The 26,484-nt window shown below is 41.7% G+C and overlaps 1 protein-coding gene across 2 annotated transcripts in view; it reads right to left on the bottom strand.

The window, feature by feature from the left end:
* Window positions 1–26,173, bottom strand: part of cstpp1 (centriolar satellite-associated tubulin polyglutamylase complex regulator 1) — a 285,371-nt gene extending 259,198 nt beyond the window's left edge. The window contains exon 1 of one of the 2 annotated variants that reach the window (XM_063061781.1): window positions 26,014–26,173. In XM_063061781.1, coding sequence (XP_062917851.1) covers window positions 26,014–26,056 — 43 coding nt within the window. In that variant the 5' untranslated portion in view covers window positions 26,057–26,173. The remainder of the gene's footprint in view (window positions 1–26,013) is intronic. The other variant, XM_063061782.1, reaches the window with a different exon arrangement.
* Between the last annotated feature and the right edge of the window lie 311 nt (window positions 26,174–26,484).

Here is a 26,484-nt window from a genome sequence, read left to right as displayed (position 1 = left end):
TTTCCAACGCTGGACTACAATCTTCTTAGCTGCAGTCAGGCCTGCCAGCCAGACTTTGTGTGTTTTTTCCGTAAGGGAAAGGTGGGAGTCATCATTTAGAAGATATACAACAGGGTCCAGTGGTAATTGTACCCCTGTTAGTTCTGTAAGAGTACTGATAACCTTCCCCCACAAACCAAAAACCCCTGGACATTCCCATACAATATGTATAAAAGAGCCCATGGTTCCGCGGGGGCAAAATGAGCAATATGGGTCAGGAACCAGTCCCATTTGATGTCTAATTCTCAGTGTTAGATATGCTCTATGACAAAATTTCAAGTGTACATACCAATGATTTGGGTTTTTCAAAGCACTGGCAGCATTATCCCAAATCGCATCCCAGTCTAAGTCTTGTCCCAATTCAGATATGTCCCTATCCCAGGCTTTCGTTCCTGCTGGCATAAATTTCTGGGAGTTTAATTTATCAGAGATATATGATACGATCTGTCTTGGAGCATTCTGTATCCAACTTAAAATGGGATGGTCCTTTAAATCTGACCCCCAGGGAACCCCATAGGCTTTACAAGCTGATCTTACTCTAAAGTAGAAGAAAAGAGAGTGTTTATCAATATTATATCGAGATATCAGTTTTTGAAAGCTAAGGATAGTACTTGCCCCATTAATATCTTGAAGAGTTGTAATACCTTTATCCTCCCAAGTTCTGTTAGTGAATGGCTTCCCCCAAGATAGAAGATGATTATTGTTCCATAATGGAGATGATTTGCACCATACACTTTTAAATTTTAGGAATTTTTCTGCTGCTCTAAACAGTTGTAGCATATGGGTAAAAATTGGACTGTTATACAAGTCACATTTTTTGATAGACATACCAATAAGGAGAAAGTCCTTCAACCTTATTGGTGCTATTAGCTCTTGTTCTATATTTTTCCATGACGAAACTTTATCCTCCTCCATCCAATAGCTGAGACTTTTCAATACAAATGCCCAGTGATACAGTTTAAAATTTGGACATGCCAATCTCCCATCCGACTTTTTGAATTGTAGAGCTGACCACTTTATATTGGGTCATTTACAGTTCCAAACATAGCATCGTAGTAAAGAGTCCAGTTTTTGACAATATCCTGCTGGAGGCACAAGTGGGATCATTGAGCTGATAAAATTAATGCGGGGTAAGATGTTCATTTTAATGACTGATATACGGGCTGGAACTGATGCTGGCAGGTATCTCCATCTATTAATATCTTCTATTTTTTTCAAAATTAAAGAGTAATTTGTTTTAGCCACAGACGATAGGGAAATATTAACTGTAATACCCAAGTAGAGGACATCATTTGTAACATTAATCTGGGGAGGGAGAGACACCTTACTTTTATCTGTATTAATCAGCAACAGTGCTGATTTTGACAGATTAACTTTGTATCCTGAAAGAAATCCAAATTGCTCCAATGTTTTTAAAACATAGGGGAGAGTTTGTTGAACATTTGCCATATAAACTAATGTGTTGCCCACGTAAAGTGATATCGAATGTGATGTTGTACCTATTGTAATAGGGGAGGTCTGAGGAGAGCTTCTAAATAAATGTGCAAGCGGTTCAATAGATATAGTAAAAATTAAAGGAGACAAAGGGTCCCCTTGTCGTGTGCCCCGTTCTATGTCAAATAACTCTGGGAAACCTCCTCCCACACATACCCGGGCTGAAGGATTAGCATACATAGTGTTTGAATCATATTGATAAATTTATCGCCGAACTTGAATTCTTTTAGAACTCTCCAAAAATACGGCTATTCAAGGCGATTGAACGCTTTTTCAGCATCTAGAAATAGCAGGCCACAAGCACGCGGGATTTTATGTGTTGCACTCAATATGTGTAAGAGTTGGTGAATATTATCAGATGGGAGACATCCTCTGATAAAGCCCATTTGATCTGGGCTAATTATTTTCCCAACTACTGTCTCGAGACTACTGGCTAAGACTTCAGAAAATATCTTGAGGTCGGCATTTATCAAGGAGATTGGACAGTGATTGGCACACTCCGAGGGGTCCTTACTGGGCTTAGGTATAACTGTGATCAGGGCTGTGTTTAGATCTCTATGGAAAGCACCATTTCCAATAGCATAATTTAACGTTTCTAACCATACTGATCCAAGAATATCCCAAAGATGTTAACTTGCCCATGCCTGTTAGATTGCACATACAGGCTGGTCTGAGCTCTTAATACAGTTCCATCTCCTCCTGAGGGGCATGTGGACTTGGCCACGGTCTTCTTCCATATCTCCCAGTACCGATGATTTCAGGGCTTCTTTCACTTCCTCTACCGAGTTAAACAACATCTTCATGCCCTTGATATTCACTCTCAAAATTGCCAGGTATATGAGGAATGAGTCGATCCCCTTCTGTCGAAGCTTAGCACAGATCTCCTTGTAACCCTGCCGTTCCTGCATCGTACCGGGGCTGTAGTCGGCAAAGAACTGCAGCTGGGAGCCATCAGGGACAGTAGTTTTGGCTTTCCTCGCGCCCTCCAGGATAGCCTGCCAGTTGGTGTATCATAGAAGCCTAAAAAGCATGATCCGTGGTCTTGAGGTGCTGTTGGAAAAGATCCTATGTGCTCTATCAATCTCCAATGGAGTGCTGCGGGAGTTCTTGAGCGCTGGAATCCAATTAGGAACTTCTCCTGGAGGTAGCCTCTCGGATCGTCGTTCCCCCCCAGTGCCTGTCGGTAAATTGACCAGCCGCACATTGCTTCTCTTGGATCTGCCCTCTAAGTCATTTAGCTTCTTCTGTATCTTAGTCGCCTCTGTGAGACAGCTTTCTCATTCTTGCGTAAGCTAACCTGAATGTTGTCTACTTTGTTGAAGACTGTGCAAAATTTTTTGGCATGAATGTCCACTTGCTCCTTTAACAAGTACAGAATGTTGCCATTCGCTGCCATATGCTTCTGTATGGGGTCGAGAACCCTTTCCAGTAACTCCTTTAGCATGTGGGCTACCATTTCTTGCAGCACTTCCATCTCCGTTGCCATTGTTTGCTTAATTAGCATAGCTATTGCCTTGGATGAATCGCTAGGTTGGTGTCATCTACTGGTATCTTGTTTCTTGCTTGAATTTGGATCTTTTTTTGCGGTCATGTCTTTAGTTAGATCTTTTTCCAACTCAAACTTGTATTAAGACCGTCTATGAGCCCTAAAGAATGTGAAAATGGAGGGTTATATGTCAGCACTCAGTGCTGTGCTGCCATCTTGCCTTGTGCCTCACCGAAAGGCATCCTGCTCCTATTTCTTATGTTCTTCAATTGGATTAGCATAAATAGACATCAGACTCAAACTGGATGAGTTGAGTTGTAATGGCTCATTTCTGTGCCGTATGCTTCTATGAGTCTTCGCTATTCAGTGAAACATGTATGCTTAGGCATTATAAACAAATTAAGCAGGCTGCTAGACACCCAAATGGAGAGAAGTTAAAAAAATTAATCAATAGCAAAAACACTTATGTATAATGATCGTCTCCAATTGCAATTTTCATGAAATTATCTTAAAGCAAAAGTGACGGGCTCCATAGTGCTAACCACAAAAAATTACACATCAATAAGGGTGTATTAAATGTTTTCTACTTTTCTCTGAAAGCATTACGAAAGGATGGCCTGCTCTAAAATGTTTATATATATTGGTTTAAGCAGGTCTTCCCAGTTGGGTCATGATAAATACACTTACATGCTTCTGCATGTGCTGTACAGTATTGATATGGATCATTTAACTGCAAATGAAAGGTCACAACTGTTGTAACATTAAACGTAAAGATGCCTGGGCAAGGAAAAAAAAGAACAAGACATAGCAAAATGCAATGTCAGTGGTTTTTCCCCATTATAGTGATCGATTCTATCCAACAGATGGTTGCTAAAATGAAACAGGCTATTCATATTATGATTCGCAAAATATCAAAAAGACTTTCCATTTGTTTTGATGGATATGATAAAATCTTCTATTCTGCCAAATCCAGAAACATTGCTATACTTTAGTTGCCAGAATCCTAATTTCCCCAAAGCATACTGCTAGCTCACTGCAGCTATTATTTGAATACACGGGGCAAAAAGTACATTTCCTGGGCAAAGACCCTATTCCCAAGTAGTTCCAAAACCAAGTGCAGAAATTCTTATAACTGTCAGAAATCTGAATAAGGTGCACTAGAAGAATATTTACAAACTTGACTCAACAAATTTTCTTATTCTACTCCTAAATCAAGCAGTCAACATAAATTTGAAAAGCCTTTTAACATTGGTCCCTCTGGAGTACCTTCAGTTTCTTATTACAGGAGGACACTAAATCAGTTAGAGTTTTGTGTTCCTCCTGCAAGAAATAAAATTAAACCTTGCCAGATAAATCTAAACTACTAGGTTGTGCATTGCTTTGGACTTATTTTCTTTTTTTTAAAAAGGAGTACAGCCCTTCTTTGACCCCCTACATCTATAGCCAATGCACACTAGAAACAGGCTTTCAGAGACTTGTTTCAGAAAGTAAATGTTAATTCCGAGTGCAAGGTCATTCATTGTCTTTTTTTTAGTATTTTCTCACATTAAAAAACTAACATTGAAATATCTCTTTGAAACAATGTCTGCAATAACTTGAGGTTTCTAACAGTCTGAAATAATTGTGTCAATGTAAATTGCTTCACAGAAATCATAAATTACAGATTTCAATGATAGAAAGTGTGGTATATCTGACTGCAAATAATGTTAAACAACATTTTAGAGAATAGAGAGTAAAGAGCTTTTCTTTCAGATTCTTGAAATAACAAATAACAAAACTCCTTGCAATAGAAAATTATTGTCATAATTTGTCAATCACAATGATGTGAGGCACAAAAAAGAGGTATTGTTTTTCTGATTGAATATAATGATCCTTCTTTAAATTATTAGTCTTTAAATTTGAAGGCTCAACAATGTGGCTGTGAAAGCATCGATTGATTTGTTTGAGAGCTACAGGCAATCTGCTGAAGGAACTCAACTGATCAAGCAATATCTGTTGGTGTTGGGGTGAGAGAATGGGGAGGAATTGTCAGCATTTCAGTTCAGAACCTTACATCAGGACTGAGTGGGGAGAAGGTAGATAGACAGCGTAAAAAGGAGGGGAGAATTGAGATGGCCCAGTAATTAATTGGTGGACTGAAGACTGGTGAAGAATCAGAATCAGGTTTACTACTGGCATGTGTTGTGAAATTTATTAACTTAGCAGTAACAGTGCAATGCAATACATGATAACAGAAAGAAAAACAATAAGCAAATCAATTATAGCAAGTATACAATATACAGTATATTAAATAGATTAAAAATTGTGCAAAAACGAAGTAATATATATTTTAAAAAGTGAGGTAGTGTTCATGGGTTCAATGTCCATTTAGGCAGAGGGGAAAAAGCTGTTTCTGAATCGCTGAGTGTCTTCAGGCTTCTGTACCTCCTTCCTGACAGAAACAATGAGAAGAGGGCATGTCCTGGATGATAGAGGTCCTTAATAATGGACATCACCTTTCTGAGGCACCGTTCCTTGAAATGTCTTGGATACTATGGAGACTTGTACCCAAGATGGAGCTAATTGTACAACTTTCTGTAGCTTCTTTCAATCCTGTGCAGTAGCACCCACTCACCCCAGCAGTTTGAGTGTTTTAGTTGACAAACCAAATCTCTTCAAACTCCTACTGAAATATAGCCAATGTCTTTTAAAGTTGCATTGATATGTTGGGACCAGGTTAGATCCCCAGAGATTCTGGCACCCAGCAACTTGAAATTGGTTACTCTTTCCACTTCTGATCCCTCTATGAGGAATGGTTTGAGTTCCTCATCTTACCCTCCCTGAAGTCCACAATTAGCTCTTTCATTTTACTGACATTGAGTAAAAGGTTGCTGCTGTGACAACACTCAATTAATTGGTATGTCTTGCTCCTGTACACCTTCTCATCTCCACTTGAGATTCTACCAACAACGGTTGCATCATAAGCAAATTTATAGATGGTATTTGAGCTATACCTAGCCACACAGTCATGGGTATAGAGGGAGTAGAGCAGTGAGCTAAGCACACACCAAGGTGCACCAATGTTGATCATCAGCGAGGAAGAGATATTACCGCCAATCTGCACAGATTGTGATCCTCTGGTTAGGAAGTCGATGACTGCAGAGAGACGCACACAAAATGCTAGAGGAACTCAGCAACCCAGGCAGCATCTAGGAAAAGAGCTCTAGTATCTACAGATTTTCTCTTGTTTGTGATTGCAGAGGGAGGTACAGAGGCCCAGGTTCTGTTGCTTATTGATCAGGACTTTGGGAATGATGGTGTTAAACACTGAGCTAAAATCAATGAACAGCCTCCTGACGTAGATGTTTGTATTATCCAGGTGATCCAAGGCCGTGTGAAGGGCCATTGAGATTGTGTCTGCCGTAGACCTGTTGTGGCGATAGGCAAATTGCAGTGGATCCAGATAATGGGCAGATGGAGCCCGGTAGGGGAGGGTGGAGTTGGAAGAAAGAAGGAGGTGCATGACAAGGGAGGCAGATGCAATTGGGAGAGGAAGGGGAGAGTGGAGTTGGTAACAGTTGCTAGAGGGAGATAAGCAGAAACATAAAGTCCACCAGGGGAGTAATCTGCTAAATGATAATGGTAGTCACTAGTGGGGAGATAGGCAGATTAGATCCAGATGGGGAAGAGGGTTTGGTGGAAAAACTGTGTGGGCAGCAACCAGGTGAAGGTGGGGGGCAAAAATGGCTGATGTGAGTCTGGGGGAAGTCAATTGGAATGAACCAAAAATGGAAGGAATAGAGGTGAATTGGAGGTACTTTAAGTACTGAGTTCCTCCATTCGATTGTCCATTGCTCCAGACTCCAGCCATCTGCAGTCTTTAGTATCTCCGATTCCATTTTACTTTAGCTTGTACTTACATGAAATATCTTCGGCAGTCTATCATATGCAGTGACAAAATCAGACTAAATGGTGTATAATATTCCACTGGCATACAGAATTGTCTCCTTTATACTGCAATGTAAGCTTTGTAAATAAGCTTAGAGGTCAGATCTGTATATACCTTCTATAGTGTATGTGTACCTTTTTAAGGCTAAACACAAAGGAAGACATACATTAAAACAGCTTTGCTGTTTTTATTGGTTCAAGCCTATGCTGTTAACACTTCTGCTTTTATTTAAACGAAGTCAGTAAACCTAATAGAATAATAAACAATTACAATTCAGAGTAATAACTACTGTATATGGCCAGATGTTTAACATTTAAGAGAAGCCTGCTAATTTGTGGAGAAATCACATAGAAAGTAATTCCACTGTATAACCTAATAGAATGTTGACTTGTTTGACATGTATGTTTTCTCAAAAACATATTAAAATGTTCTGTACATTTATCATAGCCTTATTTTATGCTAAGTTGAGCTCTGTTCCTACATTAAAGGCTTTATATGTCAATTATGGTAACTATATTTTAAAGATATTCTATTAGGGGTACATTTACCACATTTCTCATATCCTAAACAACTTACAAAACCACCCAAGCAATTTTCTCAACATATTTAAGGAGTAACATTTTGTCTGGTGTTATGTACCCCGTAACTGGGTTGCCAAACCAGCAGAAATGGATCACTCAGTTGGAGTCTGGATTACTAGAACTAAGAAAGTTTTATTAAAGAAACAAGCAACACAGTACTCTAATCAAAAGGATAATGAATGCAACAGTTCAGCAATGATAAACATACATGTACACAGAATTAAGATAACAGGATCAATCAAGCTCTATCGTTGTCCAGGGGTAAATGACCAGTCTCAAAGTGACGCAAAGTTCAGTTCAATTTAGTTCAGTTCAGTTCACAGTAATCGCTGCCATGGCGATGGACAGTGGGGGGAAGGAGAGAGAGAGCAAACCGAATGAATATTCAAAACGGCTTCCACTCACAGACCTTCGCAGTCAGCTTTCGGGCGAGTCCTTTGTGATGTCATCTGAGGTCACCGACCGTGACCCCTCCGTTTCTAGATACGATCGTTTCTCTGCAGTGAACCCGACACCCAGGCAAGGGTGGACACACACCAGGTTCCCGCCGATCGTGCCTTTCCACCCTGTGCATCTATGGCTTGTCCCGCGACTAGCCGTCCAAAACTTTCCAGCAACTTGTGAGAGACGCACCGCTTCCAGGGTCTCGTTATCTCGGGGTGTCGTGTGTGTCTTGCCTTAGCGAACCTGTCCCTTTTTATCCTCCTGCTGGGGTATCGCCTGTCCATCACTTCAAACAGTTCAGGGTTCAAAGGGGGGAGCCGATCTTGACAGCTCTCCTTCCGTTACTCTCTCCCGTCCCTTCATTAACATCTCCAAATGTTGCTCCATTGTTTTCCTTATCTCTCTTTCTCCTGAAGACAGGTAGCAGACCAACTGCTGATCTCACTGGTGCCAGCACAGGCCAGCTAACATCTTAATCTATGTGTATTCTCGTCACACTGGTCAATCCAAAAATGAACTGACAAGTGCTACTAAACAACCATTAAGTATTACGTGAAACAATACATCTCCACTGATAGTTCATTCTCACTTGCAGGAAGTGGAATGCAGAGTGAAGCAAGAGTGATTTTATTTCTTTATACTGCAATTTTTCTGTTAACATTGTAAATTTATCAGTTGCTCCATCACCAAGTAGTTCTACAACTTACTTCTTAAACTCCACTCACGTATATTCATAGTTCCAGGCAATCAGCTGATTGAGCTTCCTGAAGAACACTCGAAGGCTTACAGAGGTACATGTGTAAATTGGATTGAATTCTCATCTAATTCCAGAAGCAGAACACTTCAAATATCTTCCTTTAGTTAATTTCTAGTTACTGGAGTCTTTTGCACATAAAATCAGCCATATTCCTATTGGCTTTGTACATATCAAAGAAAAGTCCCAAAGACACAAAGGGACGAAGTCTGTTTAGGATTACTTAGCTTGAGGGATAAATAGTGGCCCAGATACTGACATATTTAGACAAGAATCGTAATACTACTTGAAGACTGCCCCCAAAACTGTAAAATTTCAGTGAAGAAAACATTTAGTTACACTTAAAACTACAACAGCCTGCATTATGGTTTACGCAAACACGAGGAATTCTGCAGATGCTGGAAATTCAAGCATCACACATCAAAGTTGCTGGTGAATGCAGCAGGCCAGGCAGGAGTCCTGACGAAGGTTCTCGGCCCGAAACGTCGACTGTACCTCTTCCTAGAGATGCTGCCTGCATTCACCAGCAACTTTGATGTGTGTTGCATTATGGTTTAAACCATTTTTGATGTGGTTTTTTGAAATACTTAACCTTATTTCAGCAAATTGACAAAAGTCATACATCCATGCGTCTTTCAATCTTGAAAGCCACTTCACTTATATTACCTACCACCCCACCAGCCTCCGGGTCCAACATATTATTCTCCGTAACTTCCGCCACCTCCAACGGGATCCCACCACCAAGCACATCTTTCCCTCCCCCCCCTCTCTGCATTCCGCAGGGATCGCTCCCTACACAACTCCCTTGTCCATTCGTCCCCCCCATCCCTCCCCACTGATCTCCCTCCTGGCACTTATCCGTGTAAGCAGAACAAGTGCTACACATGCCCTTACACTTCCTCCCTTACCACCATTCAGGGCCCCAAACAGTCCTTCCAGGTGAGGCATCACTTCACCTGTGAGTTGACTGGGGTGATATACTGCGTCCGGTGCTCCCGATGTGGCCTTTTATATATTGGTGAGACCCGACGCAGACTGGGAGACCGCTTTGCTGAACATCTACGCTCTGTCTGCCAGAGAAAGCAGGATCTCCCAGTGGCCACACATTTTAATTCCACATCCCATTCCCATTCTGACATGTCTATCCACGGCCTCCTCTACTGTAAAGATGAAGCCACACTCAGGTTGGAGGAACAACACCTTATATTCCGTCTGGGTAGCCTCCAACCTGATGGCATGAAAATTGACTTCTCTAACTTCCGCTAAGGCCCCACCTCCCCCTCGTACCCCATCTGTTACTCATTTTTATGCACACATTCTTTCTCTCACTCTCCTTTTTCTCCCTCTGTCCCTCTGAATATACCTCTTGCCCATCCTCTGGGTCACCCCCCCCCCGTCTTTCTTCCCGGACCTCCTGTCCCATGATCCTCTCGTATCCCCTTTTGCCTATCACCTGTCCAGCTCTCGGCTCTATCCCTCCCCCTCCTGTCTTCTCCTATCATTTTGCATCTCCCCCTCCCCCTCCAGCTTTCAAATCCCTTATTCACTCTTCCTTCAGTTAGTCCTGATGAAGGGTCTCGGCCTGAAACGTCGACTGCGCCTCTTCCTATAGATGCTGCTTGGCCTGCTGCATTCACCAGCAACTTTGATGTATGTTGCTTGAATTTCCAGCATCTGCAGAATTCCTGTTGTTTTCACTTATATTAAATGTTTTGAGGCAAACAGCAGCAGAAATAGTTCCTGTTCACCTCTGATATTACAGCCACACAACAGATCACAATTAGTTGAAAATGGTGAACTCTTGGCATTGAAATCCTTATCCCTTAATCAATACAGGGACACACACAAAGTAGAAAGCAGCTTATATGAGGGCAAAACAATGGCACTACTCTCAAGGGAACCAAACCTCCCACATGATGCTCAATTACAACTTCCTATCTTTTGCAAATACACTAATGTCGTTCTTCATTGTTTACAGAATTGATTTCTGTACTAATCTCAACTATCATCTCCTAAAACACCATTGTAATATACACTGAAACAACTTCAATGTCAACCCAGTCCTTGCTGGCTTCCACTGAGAAAGAGCTATAATGTTTCTTATTTGTTTTTCTATTCTCCTGGGAAATACTTCTCATTGATTACAGCTACTGAAATGTCATCACTGCTCTGATACCTTGCCAAATCACTGGTCTTCAAACTTTGAAATAAGTGCCAGCAGAATACTTGAACATTATGGTGTTACAACCAAGCAACAAGCATGTCCTCATCTGACTTCTATAAACAAGTTCTTTATTTTCTATTTTCAAAATGAAGCATTCTCTCACAATCATATACTCAACCTTGGAAACAGCTAGTGGGTGCAGGCATGTCCTGTTGCTGCCTAAAAATATTATTCACATTCCAATGGTGAACTGACATTCCCCTGCAACCCTCTTAAGTTTACCTACAATTCTTTCTAAGCAGATAATTTAACAGAAAGTTACAACCTCTTCTCACCTTTCCTGATTTTACACTATGTTCTATACCATAGGCAAATGGTCTATAATATAAATTCCACTGTGTCACTCCAATGCAAATGATCAGATTTGTTCTCATGGCAAAATATTCGTTTGTTATTATTGCTAAATGTCAGAACACACCTCCCCAAGTGCAACAGCTAAATGGACAATAAACCACAGAGACAAAAATATCAAATTTATTTTTATATCTATGCTTCAAATGTGTCTCTGGAAAGCTACTTTTCAATCAGCTTATCTCAAATTACAACAATACAGATTTAAGTGAATGATTTTTAAAGGAGATCTGTATATTCTGGTTCTATATGAAATAAAATATGGCCAATATCTCAATGTATAGGAGTAAACTACTGCAACACAGGCAATCTGAAGTAAAAACAGAACACACTGCATAACAGATAAACAAATCCACATCAATAATTATTTATCAGAAATGAGCAAATTAACACAATCTTGGGTGGACTTCAAAGACCCCATGTTACATCAATAGTACTGGAACATTATAAAATGTATACAAATCATTCTTTAACATTTATCTTGTGGGTATCCCAGTGCTCAAACAACTCCACAGTGAAATAAAATAAAAGCCGACAATACAAAATTCGTTTTATAATTTGTTGTAGTCCAAGCAGACAGTAGGAGCTTTGGTAGCCACACCTTCAAGAAAGTCTTTGGTTCTGAGCAGTATGCGGCCTTCCCTTTTCCTCGCATCCAAAAACTCTGATGGCGGTATCTGTATGCCACTGATGCATTCAAACTCTGCCTTCCTACTATTCTATTCTCCCAACTCCCCAACAAATTCCTCCAGCAATTTGCAACCACTCTATCACCGCCAAAACCTTCCTCCCTCTGATTCCCCCCCACCCCCCGATCCTGATTTCCAGAGACTACAATGGAAAAAGAGACTAGGAGCAGCTGAATTATGGTTCTACAGGAGAATGTTAAAAATATCATGGACCACACACACATCAAATGAAGAAGTTCTCAGAAGAGCCCAAGCAGTTTGATGACTCATACCAACAATAAGAGAAAGACAACCCAGATTCCTAGGACACATCATGCAGAAAGATGAACTAGAAAAACTCATACTCTCTGGAAAGATTGAGGGGAGTAAACCTAGAGGAAGACCTCGGCTTATGTACATCAAAAGCACAGCCAGGTGGCTACACATTGAGGAAATGGAAGTCATCCAAAAAACGAAGGATATATCTATATGGAAAACCATGGTCACCAAAGTCCGCATCGGATATGGTACCTAGACAGACAGACAGACCCTTGTTTTTGCAGCTGCTGATTGCTCATGTCAATTTATCTGGCTGCTGCTTAGGGGGGGAAAGCACCAAATTTTAATGACAAGATCCATCCCTGTAACCCCACTTTTAATTGATTTCCCTCTGTGCTCCTATTATTCAGCTGTTCATCCACAATTATGTAACTCATTTAACTACTGTATTACTTGGCCATAAAGAAAAAATCTTTCTCCTGTATAATTCACACTTATGGTTGGGCAGACCAACAATCATGACTCCTTTTCTTTCTAAGAGGTCAAAAACAAATAACAGTTTAATACCATTCATATTAAAGTTGATAACTAAATGTTTATACAATCTAAGTCATTAGATAAACAGAAGTCACAGAATAAGATTAGGAAGAGTACTAATGCTTGGATTACACATCCAATAAACCTTCTTGAAATAACCAGATGCCAACATTTCATAGTTGTTTCCGGAATATCTTAATCTAATCACTGATGGCCCAAAAACGTGGTGTGGATCTGTCAAACGAAAATGTTCTTATTGCCACAAGCATTTTCAGCAAATGGAACTTTGAAACAGAGGAAACCAAATGCAGTTCATAACTTACAAGATGAAAGGAATTTCTCTTCAGGATAAAGGCATTTAGATTCATCCAGTTGGGTATGAAGATATGATATGCAACATTTTGATTGTAATAATTCTATTCTTGAGATTTGGGCAATAATTTTTTCAGGCATCCATTAGTCTCGTGAGACCATGGATTTGCACCTTGGAAGGTTTTCCAGGGCGCAGGCCTGGGCAAGGTTGTATGGAAGACCAGCAGTTGCCCATGCTGCAAGTCTCCCCTCTCCACGCCACCGATGTTGTCCAAGGGAAGGCACTAGGGCCGATATAGCTTGGCACCAGTGTCATCACAGAGCAATGTGTGGTTAAGTGCCTTGTTCAAGGACACAACACGCTGTCTCAGCTGAGGCTCGAACTAGGAACCTTCAGATCACTAGACCGACTCCTTAACCACTTGGTCATGCGCCAACACTGGGCAATAATTAGTTTGGTCTAAAGTACAAACTTTATTCACCACTATATACAACCAACATCTGTATGATTTCACCCTTCTATTGTAGGAGAGCATTCAAGTGTGATTAATAGAGTATTATAACACAGAATCAGGCCCTTCAGCCCATATAATACATGCCAACCTGATTTTCTGCCTAATCCCATCAATCTGCACCCAGACCATATCCTTCCAAACCTCTCCCATCCATGCACCTATCCAAATCTCTCTTAAATTCTACAATTGCACACATATCTATCATTTCTACTGGCAGCTCATTCCACACTCGCATTGTGCTGAGTGAACCCTCTCAGGTTCCCCTTAAATATTTCACCTATCATCCTGAATCTATGATCTCTAGTTCTGGTCTCACACAACCTCAGTGGAAACAGCCTGCTTGCACTTCTGATCTACACCGCTCATAATTTTGTAACCTCTATTAAATCTCCTTTCATTCTCCTATGCTCCAGGGAATAAAATCCTAACTTATTCAATCTTTTACTCAGGTCCTCAAGTCTCAACAATATCTTTATAAATTTTTTCTGCAAACTTACAAACTTATTGATAACTTTCATGTAGTTTGCTGACCACAAATGCACACAGTACTCCAATGTCTTATACAACTTGAACACAACATCCCAACTCCTGTATCCAATACTCTGTATTATGAAGGCCAATGTGCCAAAAGCTCTCCTTATGACCCTATCTCTCTTTGATATCACTTTCAAGAAATTAAGGTTCTGTACCCCCAGGTACCTTTGTTCTACGACACACTTCAGAGCTCTACCATTCACTGTGTAAGTCATACACTGGTTTGTCCTCCCAAAGTGCAAAACCTCACACTTGTCTACATTAAAGCCCAACTGCCATTTTTTTGGCCCATTTTCCCAGCTAGTCAAAATCACAGTGCAAGTTTTGATAGCCTTCCTCACTGTCTATTGAACCCCTAATCTTGATGCCATCATCAAATTTGCTGAACCAGATTAATACATCATAATCTAATAATTCTATAGATGACAAACAAAAATGAAACCAGGACTAACCCCACTAGTAACAGGCCTTCAGTCAAAGACAATTAACTACTCCCACTCTGACTTCTCTCACTAAGCCAACATTGAATCCCATTGGCCACATCATCCTGAATGCTAAGCAACTGAATCTTCTGGACCAGCCACCCACATGGACTTTGTCAAAGGCCTTGCTAAAGTCCATGTACAGTAGCTATCATCACTGCCTTTCCTTCATCAACCCCCCCCCCCCCGCCCTCGGTAACCACCTCAAAGGCTTAGACATGATCTACCATGTACAAAGCCATGTTAACTATCCCCAATCAGGCCTCGTCTATCCAAATACTTATATATCCTGTCACTTGGAATTCCTTCCAATAATTTACCCATACCTGACCTCAAGCTCACCAGCCTATAATTTCACAGGTTATTCCTAGAGCCTTTCTTGAACAACAGAACATTATCTTACAGCCCTTTGGCATCTCCCTCATGGTTAAGGACATTTTTAATATCTGTCAAGGCCCCTGCAATTTTGGCACTAGCAGCCCACAATGTTCCTTTTGCTTTTAATATAGCTAAAGAGACCACAGGATTTTCTTTCACCTTGCCCGCCAGAGCACTTCATGTCCTCTTAAGCCTCATTTCTCTCCAGCATTTCTTCTACTCTTCAAGTGCCTCATTTGATCCCAACTGTTCATACCAGATCTGCTCCACCTTTTTTTTCCTTTACCAGGCCTTAATATCCCTCAATAATTGACGTTCCCTAAACCTGTTGGCCATGCCTTTTATGTAACAAGAATACAGATTCTGTATTCTCTATATTTCACTTTTGAAAGCTTCCCACTTACCAAACATCCCTTTGCTAGAAAACAGCCTACCCCAATTCATACCTGCTGGATCCTTTCTGATGCCATCAAAATTGGCCTCACACCAATTTAGAATCTCGACTCAAGGATCAGTCCTATTCTTCTCAATAATTATTTTGAAACTAAAAGAAATATCATTAAATCCAAAGCGTTCCTGTGCATACAATTCTATTATCTGCCCTGTCTCATTACCCAACAGGAGTTCCAGTATCAGACTCTTGTTAATTGGGATCTCCACATATTGATGAAAGAAGCTTTCATAAACACATTTGACAAATTCCATCCCCATCCAATCCCTTTACAGTGTGAGGCATGTTGCCTGCTTTTGGAGGACATGTGTTATGGGGAGGTTTGACAAACTGGGACTGCTTTTGCTCGAGAGGCAGAGGCTGAGAGGAGATTTAATGTAAGTTTATAAAATTATGTGAGCCATAAAGCAGACAGCAAGAATGCTTATCCTAGGATTAAAATATCTAGTACGAGAGGGTATGTATTTGAAGTGAGAGGGGAAAAGTACAAAGGAGATGTGCGAGGCAAGTTTTTCTTTTACACAAAGAGTGATGAAGGCCAAAATGCATGTCCAAGGGTGGTGTAGAAGCAGATAGGACAGAAGAGTACAAGAGACTTTTAGATCAACATGTGAAATGTGTGGAGGAGAGAGTGATATGGTGAATGTGTGGAGAAGAGGGATTGGATTGATTAGGCATCATAATTTAATTAGTTTGGCACAACATCATGCATTACATGCAGAAAGGCCTGACCTGTGCTGTGCAGTTCTATATTCAATATATTTTAACATAAAAATTGAATCAGATTTATTATCACTGACATTTATACCATGAAATTTGTTGTTCTCCAGCAGCAGTTCCACATAAAGGCATAATAATTATAATAAACTTCAAAGAAAAATAAATTATGTAAAATAAAAGGAATAACTAGATAGCGTTCATGGGTTCGTAGACTGTTGAGAAACTTGAAGCTTTCTCTGAATCAGTGACTTCCTGTACCTCTTCCACAATGATGAGAATGAGTAGAGGACAAGCCCTGGATGGCACAGGTACATAGTGATGGTAGCCATCTACGTGAGACTCCAGCTGTTGGTGATAACAGAGATGGAACTGGCTGAGTCTACAACCCTCTGCAGCCTCTTGCGATCCTGCACAGTGGAGCCTCCATACTAGGCTGTGATGCAAGCAGTCAGAATGTTCTCCACCATACAGCTATTGAAATTTGCAAGAATTTCTGATCCCAATCTACACAAAATCCCAAAAGGAGGAAAACTGCTAGCAAGAATTCTCTGTGTTGGGCCTAATCATAGCACCTAAGAACTTGAAGCTGCTCACCATTTCACTGCTGACCCCACAATACACATTGGTATCTGTTCTCCCAACTTCACCTTTCTGAAGCCCACAATCAGTTCCTTGGTCCTGTTAATATTTAGTGTGAGATTGTTAACATTCCTCACAAACCAGCCAATCTCACCCCTGTACACCTCCTCGTCACTATCTAAGGATCCATCAACAATTGTGGTTTCACCAGTGAATTTATAGATGGCTTTTGAGCTGTGTTTATCCACTAGTCTTGAGTTTAGAAAGAGCAGAGCAGAGGGTTGAGCAAACTTCCTTGAGATGTGCCTATGCTGATTATCAGCAAGGAGATTATTATTACTGGTCTGCACTGACTGTGATCTTCCAATAAAGAAGCCATGGATCGAGCTGCAGAGTGAGGTACAGAAGCCCAGATTTTGAAGCTTGGTGTTAGTACGGAGTGGATAGTGGTGTTGAATACTGAGATGGAAATCAATATCAGCAGCTTGACATATTAATTGGAATCACGATCAGATTTATTATCACTGATAAGTCTTGAAATGTATTGTTTTGCAGCAGCAATACACTGTAATACATTAAATATACGATGTTACAATAAGAAATAAATAATAAATTGTGCAGAAAGAGAGCAAAAATGGTGGTGTTATATTCATAGACTGTTCAAAAATCTAATGGCAGAGGGGAAGAATATATTCCTAAAATACTGAGTGTGAGGCCTCCTGTACCTCTTCCCAGATGGCAGTAAGGAGAAGAGGGCATGTCCTATGTGGTGGGAGTCCTTAATGATGGATATAGCCTTTTTTTGGGCACTTGCCTTTTGAAGATTTCCTCAACACTGGGGAAACAAGGGCCCACGATGGGGCCGGCTGAGTTTACAACTCTCTACAGTTCTTTTCCAATCCTGTGCACTAGCCCTTCCGTACCAGACAGTAATGCAACCAGTTTGAATGCTCTTCACAGTACCCATGTAAAAATTCACCAGTGACATACCGAATCTCCTCAAACTCCTAAGGAAATATAGTCACTGGCATGTCTTTTTCAGAATTATGTCAATATGTTGGGTCCACGATAGATCTTTAGAGATGCTGACAGCCAGGAACCTGAAACTGCTCATTGTTTCCACTGCTGATCCCTCAATGACGACTGGTGTGTGTTTCCTCAATTTCCCCATCCTGGAGTCCAGCATCTCATCCTTAGCTTTGCTAACGTGGAGTGCAAGATTGCAACACCACTCAATCAGCCAATCTATCTTACTCCTATACACTTCTTTGTCACCATCTGAGATCCTGCCAGGGACAGCTGTGTCATCAGCAAATTTCTAGATGGTGTTTACACTGTACCTGACCACAGTCATGGGTGTGGAGATAGTACAGCAGCAGGCCAAGCACACATCCTGTGTTGACTGTCAGAGAGGAGGTGATGTTATTTCCAATCCACGTGGACCATGATCTCCTGATGAAGTCAAGGATCCAGTTGCAGAGGGAGGTACAAAGGGCCAGGTTTTGTATCTTATTGTGATGGTCCTACCCAGACTTCGTGTACATTTCTGGATTACTGGTCTTGAACACCGCAGATCTAGCCCCCAGCAGACTGGTTCATCCACAGCTTCTGGTTTGGATGTGTACAGTATGTTATTGAGGGAACATACTCCGATCTTGACAAAGTCTGTGACAACCGTGGAAACTTCATTCAGATCTGAAGATGAATCCCTGAATATGGTGCAGTCTACCAATTCAAAGCAGTCCTACAAGTGCTCCTCCACCTCCCTTGACCAAACCTTCACAGTAACTTATCAGTGGTACTGCAGTCCTCACTTAGCCCGTATGCCAACAGTAGGAGTACAGCCACTGACCAGACTTGCTAAAGTGTGGGCTTGAGGTGGCACAGTAAGCGTTCGTGATGGTGGTATAACAGACGTCAAGTCTGTTCGCTCCTCTGCTTCTACAGTTGATATGTTGAAGGTAGTTGGTCAGAGACTTGTGGTTGTCTAGGTGCTCCAAAACAAAGTGGAGAGCCAATGTGATTACATTTGCTGTAAAACTGAGGTGGTAGTAGATGAACAACTTCTACTCAGCAAACCAGATCCTTGCATAGGTAAGGGGTGCACGTAAGGGTAGATATAACCAATACTGTATCTCGAAACACTTCATTACGGTAGATGTGAGTGCTACAGGGTGATACCAAGATGGTGTACATGGCTGGGTACTGAAAACTTGTGCCAACCAACTGGCTGGCCTTTTCAAGGGCATCTTCAACCTCTAACTGATGTGGTGTGAAATTCCCATCTGCTTCTTCAGAGCAGCAGTCATACTAGTGCCGAAGAAGAGCAGGGAATTTGCAATTTTCCAGTCCCCTGGAACCATTCCAGTACCTAGTGATTGTTGAAAGATCATTACTAATGCCTCCACAAACTCTTCAGCTATCCCTCTCAGAACCCTGGGGTGTATACCATCTGGTCCGGGTGCTTTATCAAACTTCAGACCTTTCAGCTTCTAAATCATGTTCCCTTTAGTAATAGCGAAGACACTCACTTTTGCCCCCTGACACTGGCACATTTCTGGCATACTGCTAATGTCTTCCATAGTGATGACTGAGGCAAAATGCACATTAAGTTCCTCAGTCATTCCTTTGGCCTCCATTACTACCTCTCCAGCATCATTTCCCAGTGGTTCAATATCTACTCTCACCTCTCTTTTACTCCTATATATCTAAAAAAAACTTTTTTGTATTTTTTTTAATGATATTGACTACTTAACTTCATACTTCATCTTTTGTCTCTTTTTTAGTTGCCTTTTGTTGGTTTTTAAACTCTTCCCAATCCTCTAACTCCCCACTAAATTTTGCAGTATTATATGGCCACTTTTGCTTTTATGCTATCTTTGACATTTCTTGTCCACCACAGTTGCTTCACCCTCCCTTTAGAATACTTCTTCATCTTTAGAACATATCTATTTTCAACCTTCCAAATTTCCCCCAGAAACACCAGACATTTCTGTTGTGCTGTTAGCCCTGCTAGTGTTCCTTTCTAATCATCTTTGGCCAGCTCCTCTCTCATACCTCTGTAATTCCCTTTATTCCACTGTAACACTGATACATCCGACTTTAGCTTCTTTCTCTCAAATTGCAGGGTGAAGTCTATCATATTATGATCACTGCTTCCTTGGGGTTCACTTACCTTAAGTTTCCTAATCAAATCTGGGCCATTACATAACACCCAATTCAGAACTGCCATTCCCCAAGTGGGCTCCATCACAAGCAGCTCTAAAAAGTTAGATTGTAGGCATTCTACAAATTCCCTGTCTTGGGATCCAGCTCCAACCGGATTTTCACAAGCATCCTGCATACTGAAATCATCCATGATTATTGCTAATTTGCCCTTTTCACCAGCTTTTTCTATCTGAAAGTTACAGCCACAGGGGTACTCCACACTGGCTGCCTATTCCCTTTTCCAAGTTACCAGGGGTGACTACTGCCCTGGAGCTTCTATCTATCACCTCCTCATTCTCTCGTACACACTGCAGGTCATCGAGCAGCAGCTCCAGTTCCGTAACATGGTCTCTAAGGAGATGCAGTTCAGTGTACTTCATGCAGATGTCATCATCAGGGAGACTGGAGGTTTCCCAAATTTCATACATCTCACACAAGGAGCATACCACTACCTTTGGATCTACTCTCAGTGCATTAGCTATGTACTAACAGAAATAAAACTTAATCGAAACTTTCTTGCTTACTTACTTGGAACTTCTGCCTGTGCTTGCCAAAGCCAGACCACTCTAACAATGGCTGCTCCACATACAGCTCCTTTCTTTTTCTTGGCCCCGCACTGACTGCTGACCGCCAAAAAGCACCTGAACAACACACACAAAATGCTAGAGGAACTCAACAGGTCAGGCAGCATTTATGGAAATAATAAACAGCTGACATTTCAGGCTGAGAACTTTCTTCAGGACTCACCCAAGCTCTTTTTAAACTTCACAATGCGTCACCAACAAATGATCTCTTGTGCTAATAGGCGCTTGCCAAGAGAAAAAAATGAAAAAGCACCTCAGCTCCTTTTAAACCTTGTGCTATGTCACCAATGAATAACCTCTCTGCTGATTGCCACCAGCCAAGAAAAAAAAAAGCACTTAAGCCCTTTTTAAACCTTGTACTGCATCACCAACAAGCAACTTCTTGCACTGATTAGCACCTGCCAAAATAAAAATGTCACAATCTTTCCACCTTCCAGATACAAGTTTGCTGACGACACCACTGTTGTGGGCTGTGTCAAAGGTGGTGATGAATCAGCATACAGGAGGGAGACTGAAAACTTGACTAAGTGGTGTAATAACAACAACCTCTCACTCAACGTCAATTGTCCAAGAAACAGATTGTAGACCAGGAGAGGGAAACCAAAGGTCCATAAGCCAGTACTCATCGGAAGATCAGAGGTGGACAGCATCAGTAACTTTAAATTCTTCAGCCTCACTTGCAAATAATTTGGTACTGTTTCATCTGGAGCCTTTCCTCCTTCCCAAAGAAAATATCTCGGCCTCAGATTCTCTTTCCAGAATTAACAATGCACCTGGATCAATTTGCATTTAATCTAGTACAAAGCAACAAATTATTCAGTATTTCAGAACAGTGCTATAATATTTTTGGAGAGCACTCAACTTTCTTGACTAGGCTTGTTTTCCTTCTGTGTATAAAATATTGGCATGGGTCAAAGGGAACATGCAAAATTTCTTGAGCCTCCTGAGGAAGTAGAGGCATTGATGAATTTTCCTGGCCCTGACCAACATGGTTGGAGCAGGACAGCCTATTGGTGATGTTCACTCCTAGGAACTTGTAAACTCTCAGCCTTCTCACCTTCAGTGCCATTGATATAAACAGCAGCATATGCATTACCTCCCTTTTATAAAGTCAATGGCTGACATTGAGGAAATGATCGTTGCTATGACACAATTGCACTATGTTCTCTACCTTCTTCCTGTACTCCAACTCATCATTATTTGAAACTCAGCTCATTACAGTGATGGTTATCTGCAAACAGATAGATGGATATTGAACAGAATCTGGCTACACGGTTCTCAATTTATAGAGTAAAGTAGAAAGCTGAGGATGCAGCTTTGTGGGACACCAGCACTGATAATAAACAGGGCAGAGGTTTTGCTGTCTATCCTCACTGATTGAGGTCTGTTAATCAGAAAATCAGGGATCCAATTGCAAAGGGAGTTGCTGAGTTCCGAGTCCAGGAGTTTTGTGGTGAATTTTGTTTGGAATAATAATAATGAAGATGGAGGTGTAGTCAATAAATAATAGTCTAACAAGGTGTCTTTACTGACCAGATGCTCCAGAAGTGTGCGTAGGACCAAGAAGAAAGCATCTGCGGTGGACCTGTTTGAGCAGTAGACAGATTGCAATGGGTCAGGTTTGCCTGGGAAGCTGGAGTTAATGTATATCAGGACCAGCCTCTTGAAGCAGTTCACAATGGTAGATGTCAAAGCCATAGCCAGTAGTCATTAAAACATGTTACCTAATATTTCAATAAGTTAGAAAAAGTTTATAAAAATTATAAGGCTGTGTGAAAGGACAGAAAATATTACAATAATTCATAGCTAACTAAGGCACAATAAAAAGAAGTTAAAGCCAAGTGGAGCAACGATTGGTGAGATGGGCCAGTGTAAGAGTGGGAGCTGAGGCTTTGGATCAGGAGGCTTCAGCATGAAAAGACAGAGGAAGTGGCCCATATGTAAGGAGTGAGAGCAGCTTGATAAAATTGCTTCAGAGAGAAGGCACAGGTAAGATTTTATTTGGTTGCCCATCCTTAGTAATTGATTCATTGTAGGCAAGATGGTAGTTAGGGCAGTGGAATGCCGTCTCCTTGATGACTACCTCCAAATGCATCTCCTGACAAAGTAGGTCAAGGAACTGGAGTTGGATCTGGAAATACTCAGGTGAGGACTTCATTGATGAAACTGTTACTGAAATGGTCACACCCAAGGAACAGGTTTTAGAGCAACCACCAGCAGTTCAGTGTAGGGATCCACTAACAGGCATGCTTTTTGGGATACTGTTGAGGGTGATGCTCTTTCAAAGCTACCAGCAATGATCAGATCTGGGGGGGAGGGGCGGGGGGTTGGGAGGGGACTCAAGAGAGCAAACTCAGTGACAAGACAGGGACACATGCAGCAACATTTACAGGAAAAGGGCAAATAGGACCACCGCTTTAAATTGCAACTGCTTTAATGTACACGGCTTAACAAGTAAGGTGGACAAACTCTTCTTCTCCAGCAAGTCATGAAATGGCGGCAGCACGATCATCAACTCCCAAATCCCGCCTCCCTGCACAAAAAATGAACAAAAAGATGGAAAAGGCACATCGACCCCCCCCAAACCCCTCCCCCCCCACATACACACACAATGAAAAAAATCCGAGAAAGGTCGGGCAAAATACACAGGATATAAAAACTAAAAGTCTGAAAAAGAGTCTATTGTCCAAGTCCTTATCCAAAATGCAGAAAACATGGGGAACATTCTCTGGGCACAGCGCAGGCCTTTCCCCCTTCGTAGTAGAGTGATCCCACCAGTGATCAAAAGGCAGGCAGGCAGCAGGCACTCACCTTCACTTTGATGTTTCAATCTCCTTCGCCACTTTAATCAGCGAACAGTAGAAGCTTTAATCAGTGAAATGAAGGCACCAACTTGACCGGGAGTCCAAACTGAGGACGCAGATTGTCTCGAGACTGGAATATTGTGGTTACAACAGAAATATGGCAGAGGGAAGGGCAGGTTTGGCAACTTAATGTTCCTGGATACTGATGCTTTAGGCATGACAGAGGAACAGGTAAGAATGGAAATGGTGCTGTCTTTCAGATAAGGGAGAATATAGTACCAGTGCTTAGCGAAGATATTCTTGAAGGAGCATCTAACAAGGCCACGTGGTAGGATTTAGAAATAAGAATGGGTTGGTCACCTTGGTAGGACTTTACTATAGTCAGCAGGAATTTGAGGAGCAGATGGGTTGAAAAATTGCACGTAGTTGTGAGAATAATAGCAGTGTTAGAGGGAGATTTCAATTTTTCAGGTATTGACTGGGGAACCCAGATTGCGAAGGGCCTGGATGGGACAGAATCTGTGAATGGTGTTCAAGACAGTTCCCTTACTCAATATACAAGAATTAGGCCACTTGGCTCATCAAATCTTCTCCACCATTCCATCATGGCTGATTTTTTATCCTTCTCAACCCCACTCTCCTGCCTTCTCCTCATAACCTTTGACACTCTTACTAATCAAGAACCTATCAACCTCCACTTTAACTGTATCCAATGACTTGGCCTCCACAACTATCTGTGGCTATCAATTACCCTCTGCCAGCATGAGTAGCGCATGCAAGCTCAATCTCAACATTGAAGCAAAGTTTGGGTAGGTACACATACAGCTCCAGAACTGAACTCCAAACTACGATGCTCCAAGCTGTAATAGGGTTGTGCTGAACACTTTGCTGCTGTGGAACCCTAAATAAAAAAAAATCAATATCATATTTGAAATCTTGCAAGGAGATAGAATGATGTGACACTAACATACAAATTAACCCCATTATGGACCCTCTTCTCCATAGATTGTCACCTTGTCGTGGTGAAGAAGCTTGTGTGGTCCTGTGAGAGCAATGCCATCTGGAGCTATGCTCCTGGTAGGGTCACCCATGGCGGTAAGGTTGAGAGTGAGGTCCCTGACAAAGAACAATCCAACCAAGACCTCAACGGTGGAACAGGCAGACAAAGTTACTTCAAACTCAACAGCTGTGAAGGCGGATGAAGGCTGCAACAAATCCATCAGCTCCAGTCGTCGTGGTTTCCATGCCATTGGAATCAGTTGGTTGATTTGTGAAGTATCGCATGCTTCTTGGAGTGCAACATCAAGTACACATTAAACAAATACACGCACAGGCATCTTCGCTCTGTGGGGCACTTCTTCAGAACGAAGACCATCATCCTCGACCTCGAGGGATAGCCACGACGGCGACTATGGACCCAGTATCAGAGAATAATAGCATGGAAACAAGCCTTTTGTCTCTGAGCCATTTACACTGAGCCCACTTTATTCTCCCCCATATTTCTATTCCCCAGATATTGGTTACAGCTAGATTTAACACCTGCCTGAACAAGGACCTGAACCACTGCAATTCACCTACCACAAGTCTAAACATTCGCAATTTCACTGACTCTCTGTTCTGTGGAGCATGAAGACAACAACAAAACATACAATCAGGCTGCTGTTTATTGATTTGCAGCTAGGCATTTAGCACCATCGTCCCCTCGGTAGTACGGTTTTTTTTACACAAGATATTTTAGACTGAGTTATTCCACACTCAAAACGCAGTTTTACTTTAAAAGAAAATTATAGATATCAGCATCTTCTTATTCCCATAATAACATTTTAGCCCAAAAGAAAATTTGTTAAAAATTACAGCAAGCTCAAAAGATAGAATTATTGAATGATCTGATATAATCCACAAAGGTAAGGCAATACGCAGAGGTTCTCGTTCCAGCAACGTACCTAGCCAACGTTCCTGAACTTAGTTTCAATGAGCTAATAACTATGTATCTTGCAATACAAAGCAGAAATTAGCAATCCTCTTTATTAGTAGATTTCCTACAAGTTTTGTCTTAAATTGCTAAATGATTACCACGCGTCTACTATAACCTCTGCCAATTCCTTCAGCACCCTGGGATGCATTCCATCAGGACTAGGGGACTTATTTACTTGGATGAACATATATAGAGTTGGTATGTCCAAAACACTCTAGGAACACTTAGAGCGTAGGAACGGGCCCTTCGGCCCACGATGTACAACATGCTCTTTGAAGATTACAAGATGCAGCTCTGATAAAAGATACAGTTAGTCCACTAATACAGAACAAATGCTTAAACTTCAACAATTGTCTTTATGATCATTGTTTTCCACACTCCGTGCTTTCCCGCCTGCAGTAACATAAATACAGTGCCTTTGGGGACAGTGGGAGGGAATGGTATCGACCGAGACAGGGTAAAACATCAGAATCTCTGCTTCCAATGGAAAACGGATGAGTCTCTATCAATGCACAATCTGCTGACACATTTCCAGAGTCCCACCGGCTGGGACTGTTCAAAGGACGGATGATGGGTGCTCTGCTCATCACAGCTCCTGCTCCTCCTGCCCCGGTTAGGTGTGGTTCGACTGAAAGTCATTCAGGCCGTTTGACAGCTTCCTCGCCGCACATCCCGCCCTGTACTCACCCAGATACTCCTCAGCAGACAGCGAGAACCGGTCAGCACTCATCCTCCCTACACTCACGCCAGCAAACGCACCGAAGCGGAGATGAGCCGCCGGTCTTTATCGAAAGCTCCGCGTACTTGTGCAGCTTCTTGGCTCCGGTTACCATAACAGCAGCTTTCCGGAAAGGTGCTACTGTGATAGTTACCGTCTCAACCTCGTCGGTGGCGAGCTTTGGTTCCGGGATCAGTTCCGTTTATCCCAGCGCGCCCCTTGCTTAGAGTTGGACGTGAAAGTAAAGAAGCATTTCTTTGTCATGCGATTAGGCAAACACGGGGTAAGAGAAAGGAAAACAGAGGAGTGTAAAACTCAAATGAGTTTTTTTCAAGCAGGTGTAATGTGACAGAAGTAATGAGATGGGTGCAATGAGCAGTAGTAATGTTCTGATGAAGAGTCTCGGCCCGAAACGTCGACTGTTGACTCTCTTCCATTGA

This window comes from Mobula hypostoma, chromosome 11 (assembly GCF_963921235.1).
Source record: "Mobula hypostoma chromosome 11, sMobHyp1.1, whole genome shotgun sequence".
NCBI lineage: Eukaryota > Metazoa > Chordata > Chondrichthyes > Myliobatiformes > Myliobatidae > Mobula > Mobula hypostoma.
The sequence above is the reverse complement of the archived record's forward strand: the minus strand, read 5'-3'. Positions and strand labels throughout refer to the sequence as shown.